This window comes from Pezoporus wallicus, unplaced genomic scaffold (assembly GCF_028554395.1).
Source record: "Pezoporus wallicus isolate ANWC-B61680 ecotype Strahan unplaced genomic scaffold, APGP_CSIRO_Pwel_v1 contig_6580, whole genome shotgun sequence".
Taxonomy (NCBI): domain Eukaryota; kingdom Metazoa; phylum Chordata; class Aves; order Psittaciformes; family Psittacidae; genus Pezoporus; species Pezoporus wallicus.
The window spans coordinates 1,048,771-1,061,069 of NW_026635844.1; the positions used below are offsets into that span (position 1 = coordinate 1,048,771).

General features: G+C 38.1%; 1 protein-coding gene across 2 annotated transcripts in view; it reads right to left on the reverse strand.

Annotated features, from left to right (window-relative positions):
* FAM172A (family with sequence similarity 172 member A) overlaps window positions 1–12,299 on the reverse strand; it is a 275,992-nt gene that overhangs the window by 114,697 nt on the left and 148,996 nt on the right. For both annotated transcript variants that reach the window (XM_057398370.1, XM_057398371.1), the window contains exon 7: window positions 6,010–6,129. In XM_057398370.1, coding sequence (XP_057254353.1) covers window positions 6,010–6,129 — 120 coding nt within the window. The remainder of the gene's footprint in view (window positions 1–6,009; window positions 6,130–12,299) is intronic.

Here is a 12,299-nt window from a genome sequence, read left to right on the forward strand (position 1 = left end):
CGCTCTGAGGCTACTGACACCTCTCCCCTGCATCTCTTCTGGGCTGAGTTAATCTTCCCAAATATCTCAAATTGTCTCAGATTAATTTCACTAGCATGCTGGTTGGCATTTATATTTCCCATCCTGGGATACAAAGAGCAAACAAATCACAGGACCTTGTCTGGCTCTTTACTTGTGTTAGAGCGTCATTCACTCACAGGCATCAGCAGTGAAGCATATCGAAGGGCTTCTCCATCCCTGCTGTTCCCTGTCGATGAGATCACTCGTCATGCATAAATGCAGATGACTAGCCAGGTAGCACCCAACTGTAATGAAGTTTGTATTATATCCTTTTATTTCTACTTCTAATACCAACAGTGACTTCACCACTTCATGCCAGGAGCCAGTTTCATTAGTGCATACTTACTTTGTGTGCCCATGTCAGTAACAGAAATAGTAAAATAGATCAGCCCCAAGGCAAGTGACCCTAGTCCTGTCCAGCCTTTTTTACACAGCCTATTGCTGTATCTCCATTAGCTCCTCTTGCTCATCCTCATTTCTTATTTGACCTTTTCCAGATGAGCTAGCATTTTTCCCAGAAGCACAATGAAGTACAGCTGAAATAAATAACCAAATGGAATTAAGACCATTTTTACTTTTAGACTTATTTTTTCTGAGTGTCCCTACCTCAATCAGACATGACTCAAGGAGATGCTAGTGTAAGTGTGTAACCCAGAACAAGGTGAAACCTAAAGCAGGTACAGTTGGGTGAGATGATTTGTCCAAAGACTAGATATATAACCAAGTCCATATAAAGCTGCAAGACTGCACCCTTTACTGGCTTCCCAAGTGACATTCAGCATTTAAAGAAAGTCCCCTTTTTAGATTTTTTTTTTTTTATAGTTTAATGAGCACAAACCCTTGAAGCACAGTGATATTTTGCTTTGATCCTTCACAATACGGTTCTTGGTCACCGAGGTGTTTTGCTCCTCAGCTTTCTACTTCCAGCTCTCTCTTCCTATAACCATCACAGATCTTGTGTTATTTCTGCCACACATCAGTAGATATATTTCGATTTAATATGTCAGCCAGAGGAATTAAAAGTTGCATATCCCCAGTATCTGCTCTATGCTCATCACTTCTTGAGCCAAACTAAATATAAAAAAGAACTAGACAGATATATTTATATAAGTATATATAAATAAAAACCCAAATATAAACCCCCATTCAATCTGAAATTTCAGGAAATTAAATTAACGAAAAGCTAATGACAGGTTCAAAGCCCAGTCATTAAGGCTCTTAAATTGCTTTTTGCCTGTGCCAGAACACTGATGCAGCCTCAGAGACTCCCAGGTAGCTCAGCAAGCGTCTGTTCATCATTGTCATTATTATGGCACCTATCAGCATTAGCCAGGGTCAGGTCCTCGCTATACTCAGCACAGTACAACAAAATGAAGTGGCAGTGTATTGCAGAGCATATCTCAAAATGATGGACCTGAAATTATTTCAAATGGACAAAATCAGCTGATTATGAGGGAATTAGGATGCTACAGTAGATACAGTAATTTGAACAGAGTGTTTTAAGGACTCTTATTTTAACAAAGCTGCCTAAAAATACACACACACAGACATGCTTTTATCTACACCTTTGTCAATATATACATCCAACATTTTAGCCGACAAAGACCATAATGAATAGTTTCTCATCTGCTCAAAAACAATGAACCTACTTTCCTTCTCCTAATTTAATTATATTACATTCCCCAGTGCACTTTGTATTTTTACAGCAGTGTGAATGCTGTAAGTTGGAGATACCACTACTGATTCTCACAATTTTCTCACGATTCCTGTGTTATTTGTCATTTTTTCTTTTTTAGAAAGATATTATTTAACTAAAATTAAAACAAAAAAGCTGCACTTCTGGTTTGTAAGGTGCTGAGGAAACCCTTGAAAACACAAAACCTAAGGTCTCACAAATATAGGAGGCAAGCAGGAGAAATCCTGACAAAATCTCAGGGTACTGAATACCTAATTGACAATTTTGAAAGCTTAGATTTAACAATTCTTCTCGTGATTCCGAAATGAGTGGTTGTCATGTGTTTTCTACAGTGATGGACACAGCTAGTTTTACATGTCACCCAGCTTCCTAGGACCACCCTTTCCATCCCCTCTATATGCAGCCAGGCCCAGCCCTCAGGAAGGCATGGGAACACACATTATCTTTTCTCCTGCATGGGTCTTTCATGCAGGCAATGACAAGGAAAAATATTCTTTTTAAAGCAAAATAATTGTAAACCCACAAAGTTTGGCAGAAAAACCTTAAAGGAGGCGTTGTACCAGAAACTTATTTTCTGTAAACTAAATATAAAATTGACTCCAGTCAACTTGAAATTCTCACTTTCTGTTAAATTTCATAAAATTATTATGAGCTAGGAGTTGGGAAAGTTCCACAGTTTGCCATCAACTACAGCAAGCTGCTTCTGAAAATAAATCTCTGACTACACCGTGTAAGGGATAACAGAAGTAAGAAGCTGAGACGTGTTCATGAATCATGCCTTGAGTTTTTCCAAATCGGTAATTAGCAGAGCTCAGTGACCCAACAACTATTTTTAGTGCTGTGTATTCACAAAGTAATTTAGGTATGGATATTATTAGATGAACATTTAATTACAAACCTCAATTACACAAAGTTTTAATTAGTAAATATTAAGATACATTTTAGCATATGGGTTATGATTAACATGTATAATCCAAGCTATAAACAATACAACTAATTACATTTATTGGTGGAACTTTACTCCACACACATGTTCAATCACTTTCAATTACTCCCCTAGTAATCTATGACCAGAAATTGTGTGCCTACGTTGCAGTAACTAGGTGAACAGTTACTGTGCATTCAAGCATGATATTACAGACCTGTTTTTCTTAACATCTCACAATGGCAGACATGCAAAAATGTAGAGTAAAAAGCTGCAAAGACCAATAAAAATGTTAGACACTGTAGCACGTATTTGAAAACTGCAGCTAAGTTTTACTGGTTGGTTTAATGAAACCATAGCCTGATTTTTATGGCGAGATGGAATTTGGAATGAAGACCAGGTTTGGACACCAAAGGTTTGTAAACAAATTTCTCCTCCTTTTACACCAATTTTACATGTGATGGTACAAATAACCACAGTCAAGTCTTTGCTTAATATTAGGTTTCTCTGGGTTTCTCTGCTTTGTGCCAGGTTATCAGGTTTTCACAGAGAGCCTCACACCATGACAAGGTGATCTCTGTGGTCCAGGTGACTGCAAAGGATCAGGACAGACCTTGCAGCAAGGCGAATTTAGAAGATATTCACTGAAAAAGCAAATGATTTTTTACTTTTTTACTTTTTTGCTTGTTTTCTTTTTCCCTGTAGGCACAATAAAATGCAAAGGTACTAAGCAGAAACATTCACTCTGAATTAAACCCATATGCTCCAAGTTGTTCTCCTGTAAGAGGCATGGACCCATAAGGAGCAGTTGTGCAACAGGTCCCCATTACTACTGTAACCTACAATTTTATGAATCAGTTGACCCAAAATTCTTGCATAGCAAGTGGTAGAGTAGCTACATGGCATAGCTGCTTTATCACCTTCATCATCTCCCCCACACAAAGCAGGAAAGAAAGTGAAGTGATTGAATATGTATTTGTCATAAGACAGTAATTGGCCATCAGCTGCTTCTTTTCTTTTTATCTTTTAGAGCTCTTTGCAACTGCAAAGTGCCATATGGATATAAAGTTGAAGTGAAAGGAGATCATAACAAAATAATATTAAAAAATAGTACTGCAATAAAATAGCTCAGGGTTTATTTCAATGATATCTGCTACAGTGTATGTAATGTTTCATCACACTGCTTTCAGTGGAGACCTCAGATATAAAACCATCTCTACAAAAAACAGGTGCTAACATCCTTTGATTTTTATTTTTTCATTTTAAAAAACAATCGGGCGACATTAAATATAATTTTCAGGTCTGGTTTTGCATGACAGATATGTCATGTGCCAATGGTTTATATATTACATTCTTCCTCTCAGGCATGCATCTCCTGCAGAGACAGCAGACTACAGAAGCTGACCCTTACTGAGACCATCTTGTCTCTCTGACAAAGCTCCTTTTTAACTTCTTATTTACTGGCTGCTTCCTGCGATGGATAAAAACTTTAGCTCAGCTTGTGATAATTTCACAGGCCCTGAGCACCCTGACCCTGGAAGCCCCAAGGTCAAAAGTCAAGTCTTGTTCTGGAACATCTGTGTGCTTCATATTAAAGTAGAACAAAATGAAGGAATATCCACCAGTGTGACAAGAGAAACAGGCAAAATGGGAATGACATGTTGGTCATCTGTCACCCATGCCACCCTGAGCCATTGACTGAAATGTGATGGAAAAACTCTCCAAGCCTCCTTTGAATAAGTACTTTGTTTAGGAAACACTGAGAAAAGTCTCCAGTTGATTTTTATTCCTGCCCTGTGCTAAGAATATGTATCTGTAGGCATTCAGCGACCCAAGCAATGTGTCTTTACGAAACCAACAGCTATTCTGCTAACGCTTCACTTTGGACAGACAAGGCACACCACAATAACCTGGACTGAAACACACAGGGCAGCTGAAAATCACAGCTGAGGAAAACCAAGACAGAGGAGATGCTCCCTACCCTTCACTGCATCCAAGGAGCCCACAAATGTAACCTACTTCTTGCCCAAAGTTGTGGTTATAGAAGGAATTATTCATCTTCACTAATTTGGTCTCTTGAAAATTGAGTTTTGAGACTATTTATCGACCTGATACTAAATTACTGTGGAAAATGATCAGCTGAACTGCTCTCAAGTCTCAAATCTGTGCATGTCATACATATTTTAAAAATACTCTTCTGGAAGCAGAAGGAAAATCAAAATTGCCTTAATCTCTACTAATGAAAAAGGCTAACAAAATCTTCAGTTCTAAAAATAATACAAGTGGTCCTGCTCTGGATTCTTCTTGCTACTCAGAGCAGCACATGATAAAAACCAAAATACTCATGAATGCTTTTTCTTAACTAAGGCATTCATCTTACATTCAGGAAGAAACTACATTACTGACTTTCAGTTAGACTAAACTAGTGTGTTACAGACAAAGATGAACATACACGCCTGCTGCTTCCTGTGTCTATAAAACCAATGTCAATGTTCTGCAATTTATGTTTCCACAATTAACTAGGACTTCTTTTTTTAAGTTTACTTCAATAAAACTGGAAACTAAACTAAACCTAACCTAACCTAAACTAAACTAAATAAAATAAAATGCTGGGGTAACACCCTGGTTACACCAGAATTTCACAGTTAAGTGAGGAGACTACTATTGCACTAAGAGAATGGTATACACATTCAACAGGCAACTTTGCATACTATATGGGGTCAACACATATGCCTATAGAGAAAAGGATGAAAGACTAACAAATTGGATGTTCAGCAGTCCCAGCATCAGGGATCAGCTTCACACCAAGCAGAGTCCTCCCCAGCCTACATCACTGCAGGGTTTATTCAAGCCTAATAAATGGCAAAAAAGTCTTCCCAGCAACTTCTACAGACTCTTGGGGAAAAACTACAAAATTGGGTAAAACTCCCAAATTTCCACTCATGTTCAATCTGCATGCAAAAAGGTGCATTTGTCAATGTGACTTTACTTTAAAACTGTCCTTGTATGTTCTTCACCTCCAGTCTTTCTGCCCTGGAGCAGAAACTCATTGAGTGCTGCCTTTTGGCACCAGCCTGGACAAGGAGGATCCAATACGTTTTGTTTTCCTTTTGTCTTCCAGGTTCATGAACACTTGGGACCTTATTGTCTAACCCAAAACCAGAGAAAAATGCAGTGGCCTTCCAGTTGAAGAAATCCTCACAGATCTGCATCTGACCATTGGTTCAAAATTGTTCCTAAGCGGCTGCTTTCAAGATGGTGATCACAAAGAATTTAAGAAATCTATGAAAGACTTCATGAAAGAAGACAATGGAGAAATCACACTTACCAACTCTACAAAGGCAAGTCCACCGTAACTGTGAGCAACAAAAAACACGTTCTCTGCAGCTGACCGGGAAATGAAATGGTCCCAAACATAAATTGCATGTTCTTCGGGAGATCCATTATCCTGCAGAAAGAAATTATGTTTCCGACAATTATCTTTTAAAAACTGGCAATTCTGCCTAAAAGCAATGTGTTTTTATATGTTAAAATGTTTTGTTAAAACAAACCTCAAATGAACATACTCCCGTGTCAAATAAATAACAGATTAATTTGTCTAAATAAAATTTAAGATTGGAATTTAAAGGCAGTAAAATTGTTGTTTTATTGCAGCTTATTTTAATAAATGCAAGAAAAATTATGCATCTGCAAAATTTTGTCTAAATACCATGATGGCAATTCAGCTAAATAGAGGCATTCAAAGAAATGATGATCCACTGCTCTGATTTTCATTCTTTTGACAACTCTTTGCCAACTGTTCACTGATGGTTTGTTTAAAGTAGTTAAGCCTTGGTCTTATAAAGCAAATAAAAGCAAGTAGGAACAATATAAATATAATTTCAGTCTTTAGATTTTTTTCACATAATGGGCCAACAGAAATCTGCCAAACATTAAAATTATGGTGTATGCACCTTCAAATGCTACTTTTCGCACCTGCAGTCCATGAGACATAGCACAGATAAAACACTTCTTGACTGCCTACACATTAGCCATTATTTTTTAGTCTCTGGCAGTTACGGGTTTGCTTTTTTTTACTACTGAACAAGAATTTGTGAGTGCCAGTCAACCTAACAGTCACTGAAGGTGCTGATTTGCACTGGTTTTTGTGTACACTTCTCAAACACAGGGGTTGTGCATTCCCAACTGTAGCTTAGAGGCTCTCAGAAAGCCCAGTACCCCTCGATATTTTGCTTATTTCTCAGGCTGTCCATGTAGTAACTACAAATCTGTCTAGTTTCAGGTGACAAGAGTAAGATGCTCTGCTAGCTCCTCTGTCCCACCAGGATTTCACACCTCCAGCACAACACTGCAGGCGCTTTCCAGGCTCTTCTGTGCCACAGAGAGCTGATCAGTCAAGGTCATGTTTTCTAGGATTTGCACCCCTTTTCCTGCTCGACCAATAACTGCACACCCCTAGGTGACTCAGATGCAGACCACAAAAGCCTCATTTCCTTGGGGAAAGTGAAGCACACACCAGCAAAAGCCACTGGCAATCACAAAATGCTAATTACATAGTGTGAATTACTGTAACTCTACCAAGAACACTGAAGTGATTTAGGTCTTAGTTCCATCATGCAACTCAGTTTTGGGAATTTAAGCTCTTAGGAGTGTCTAAAATCAATGGGAAGACAGACAACGAAATAATGTGGTGGATTTAGGCTATTACTTCAATTGTCATGCCTAGTTTAAGAGTGAGATGGCTACAAATCCTCATGGATCTGGACTCAGAGCTTTTAAAACAATTATGGGGTTTTATATCTTTTCTCTCTAAGGTAGCAGCTATTAAAACACATTAATCAAATTTGCCAAAAAGCACTGAAGGTATTATTTTTAATTGTGGACAGATTTTGCTCTTGACTGAGTGACAGAACATAGTTTCAGCTAACTATGTACCAAATGATTGCAAACCACCTCAACATGAGATAAGGCTTATTTTCTTTCAACCCTGTCCTAAAATTTGGTTGTAGACATAGGTAAGGGAAGTGAGGTGAAAGGAAAGTTTTTAAAAAGGAATTTCAGAGAGAAAATATGATTGGCAGTCCAGTTATTAAGGTAAAGCTGAAGGGCAACTTGAACTGGAGTTTTCTACTGAAAAGTGATGTATTTTAATTATGATAAGTATGGAAAAGGCATATTAAAGCACTGACAGAATTTTTAAAGACTAACCTACCTAAAAGATTTAGTTAAATATGCAGGTGATACTTGTTTTTAAATAATAGTTACCATTAATTCTCTTAACAGCAATTTTTGTATAGGTGTAACACTCTGACAAAAAGCAGAGCTCGTTTCTAGTTAATTTTTTTTTTTTTTTGGTATTTTGTATTTATTATTCCAGTTGCTGCTGAGAAAAGCACACAATTTTAGGGTTTCCACAAGACTAAGACAGCAGCAAGAACAAATCAGAAACTCAGCCCAGAAAAGCTTCCACCAATTAAAGAATAACCAGTCGTCTAGTAAAACAAATCATTAATTGCACAGCTTCACAGCCCAGGACGAAGACTCAATAGGATTCTACAAAAGCAAGAAGAAATGAGCTAGAACGAGTTAGGTGTAGACTGCAACTACAGCTTCCTTTGTTCCTCGTGAAGAAAAGCACAAAAAGTCGGGATAAACTGCACTGCTGTATGTACTCTGCAAAACCCTAAACAAGGTGAGAAACACACATATGTGTGAGAAGGAGGTTGGAGGAGTTGTGTATGTTTAGATGAAAAGCTCTTTCTTCAGAGCATCTGCTTACTTTCTCCCCCATAACAAGCCCATATTTTAAACAACTCGGAGAATAAACCAGCCTTGTGTCTGTACAAGAAACATCTGGCTGTGGGAGTGGGCACTGCTGACTGCAGAGCACGGCTGGTCTCCTTAGTACTTTGAATTGTGCTGGGTCCATGAGGATTAACTTCCTCTGCCTGGCCTGGGTTAAATTATGATGCAAGATGCTGCAGTTTCAGTATGAAAGGTGACAGTTTCAGAGAGCTCTTGCTTTGCTTCTTTTCACTGCAGATGAATAGAATGCACTTATATACCACCTTGCTAAGTTACTACATAAAGCAGAGGCCTCTTGGTCATGTTTTACATAATCATCTACGTGGCTGTACCGAAAGGAATGGAGAAATCATGATATGTACTGCAGAAGGCAGCTGAGGCTGAATGCATTCTCACTTATAAAACAGATTGAGATGAAAAAGTGCTGGGAAAGCTGAACTTAAATTTCCAGCTGCTGAGAGTTGGTCATCTGTAACTGCTAATTCTATGTCTAAATAAGTGTCTGATTCTTTGGAAGTGTGCATGTCATCCCTATGGGTCTCCACCCTTTGAAAATCTCCTCTCCCCACCCCACCTAATATATAACTAGAAATAAAAACAAAATTAAGAACCATATTATATGAAAAGGCATCCCTCCGTGTGTACGCAAAGTAACCCCAAACCAGGCACTTGTTGATTGCTGCAGATCAGGTACCTCGTGACTGGAGTCCCGCACTCCAGCTCTGTGGTGCCTGGGTGGGGAATGGAGAGGATGCTTTGAGCACAGGAGTTACAACTTCCACCTGCACTCCCATCATGTACAGTCTTATGTGCCTCTGTTTTTAACAGAACACCAAGATTTACCCTTTAATTCACTAACACATGAAGAGATGTCTTTTTCCTAATAACTACTGCATTTTAGTTCTTTTCACCCATAAAAATAGAATGAATAATACCTCATTTACCATCAGTGACTACCAATGCTGTGGAAATTATCAGATATTTAACACCTGTCATACTGGCATGCAGCAAATCTCACTGAAGATTGCCTTGGAGATAAAGGTGGCTAAAATCATTTTACACAAGTATTGCTGATGAATTTTACATTGCTGGTGTTATAGTTATTCCTCTTCCTGAATGCCAGAGAAGGCACACATTTCTGGATCCTGCAAAAAAGGGAGCATCTGTAAAAGTAATATTGAATATTACTATATAAGAATATAAGTAGCAAGATATTATCTTCTGATTCAGTTATTGACAGGTGAGTGGGGCTAATCAAAAAGATGCTCTAGCCACATGGACATTTTCCTTTGGAACGAGAAACAACCACCAAGCACTTGCAAATAGAATAACTTTTTATTATTTCATGTGGTACAGATGAGTATTCACAAATACTGGTTTAAGAACAGATTCATTTTTTCTCGTGATAAAAGCCTTTTTTTTCCCCCCTGTCAATATGTTTTAAACACTATTTATCTCTTAACCATGTATAAAGAATCCAGACTTTTAAAATTGAATCACAATTGCTCAGAAAATGATCATAAATGGTTAATATGGACCTTTTCAATATCAAAAGCTTAATCAAGCATTTTAATAGTATAGTCTGTGAAAAGAGTATGAGAAGGATTAATTAATTCATGTTTCGCATATATATGAAGCCATTTAATATGCTAGGGCTAAAGCCTTTCCTACAGCTGTTTGAAGCAGCATCTTGTGGTAGTGAAGAGGTTGCTGTTTGCCTATCTGCATGGCCTCAACTCAAGTCCTGGCACAGGTTAGGGACATCCTGGGCTGCTCCATCCAAGACCAGCTGGGCCTAGTTTTGTGACGACCTTAGACCACGAATTGCAGCCCATGACTATGCTGTTTCAAGGTCTATGTATTTGCATCATTGTATATAATGTCCACGTAGTTGTAAAATTTGCATTAAAAATCTGCTATAAAATTCTGCTCCTCATCTTGTTTCAAAAAGTGTGCACTGAGAAAGCCATCTTGCAGATACAAAAATATCTCTGCAATAGTTTTTAAGTCCCTGAAAAAACAAAATGATTTTGGGTAAATTCTTGGGCCATCCTTTGTACAAAAAAGTGGAGGAAGAGACCACAGATTTTGGTCTGTCCTTTTTTTCCAGTATTGCTGGTGTTAAGAGTTGAAAGGTATGCAACATTTTAATGGCTGGAGCCATTAGGAATAGGCAGATAAGCAGTGTGCACACAGTGAATATGGTATTATGTTCTGTTGCATTCAAAAAACCAGGCTGAATTTACTAATGTAATATCACAGTCATTAATTGTTAAATACCAAGCTGAAGTGATGCAGCAACAGAAGCCTTATCAACTATGCCAGATTCTAACACCTAGACATTGCAAGGTCTGCAGTTATGATGGACTACCTGAGTTGATAACACATGGAATTATCTAAACAACATTTGCATATTTGTGTAATTACTTCCTAAGGTTAATTAGCTCCTGCAAAGCAGCTTGCCCTTTGAGACTGCTTACTGTGACAGGTTCACATATTTCCTGTTTCAATGCCAAATTTTACTCTTTTTTTTCTTTTTCTTTTTTTTTTTTTAAATTTTTTTTTTAAGAAGTAATCTGTTGCTGGAAAGTTACAGACGGGGCAAAAGCTGGAAGCCTTGAACCACTTCACTGAGGCAGAGCAACTCAGATCCCAGCTTAAACTTCTAAGTCATTAAAACTCAAAAAAATCAAATCAGAAAATCAAATTTGTTTTAAGCTCCACTGACAGCTCTTTCCTTTTACTTTGCTTTTTTAAATCAAGGAGTTGGAATCACATTTTTTCTTTGCGACAAGTGAAAAGTGAAATGCATACAAATAGGGAAATATGCCACACAACTGAATAACTTTTTAACAATTTACTTGAAGGTGGTTTCTATAATTACTGCTTATCACAGCAAAACAATTTCTCCTTCTAGCTTACTGAGCTACTGTAAACAAGTATGCTACATGTGTTAAATACAGGAGAACAGAACCATACACTAGCTGGGAGGCAGAGAAAGGGAGAAGGCTCAGGTCTCCCATCTGCAGACCTTCCCTGGAGACCTTAAACCCTCCCTCAACCCTTCCAAAAAATCATCAAATTAAAATTGATACATAACAATATAAAAATATAACCTAGAAGTAGCAGTCTGTCACCAAAAAAATCCATGGTGTTCTCAGTGGTGGCTGGCTAACACTGGTATCTTCCATGCAATACTGGATATATTTTTCTGCACAGAAAATTCTGTTCTATTAAAAGAAAATCATATGTTTGAAGGTCTGAAATGAACAGCAAAGGGATACAGCTTGTTTCCTGCTGGTATGAAGTTCTTCATTATCATAACCTGACTCAAGCCAGTATCACATTTGCAGCACTCTTAGGTAATGGACCCAGTAAAAATTAAATGGATTTCACTGGAAACATTTTAGAAAGCAACACTTTCAAAAGCAAGTTAACATATGTATGTATGTGTATATAGAAGCCAGAAGGCATGTTGAAGACAAATGGGGAAGATTTTAATTCATGCTCCTGTCACGGCATGATTTGTGATGCTCTGGCCTAATTAGGTATCCAGTAAGTCAGGAGGAACTCTGCCACCTGCTTTAATAACAGCATAGCTCAAAAGCTCTTCAGTCCTTTGGAGAACCCAACAGCCCAGTGATTGGCACTTGGGCTTCGCCACCACAGCTCTGGTGTCCTCCTCACGTCCTTCCATCACTGCACTCCCTTCTCATTCCCTCATTTCACAACCTTTTTCCAACAGCTGCCTTTTCTTCCCCTCCCCACAAGAGAATCCTTACAAGTATGAAATGATGCCCATCACCCAGTGCA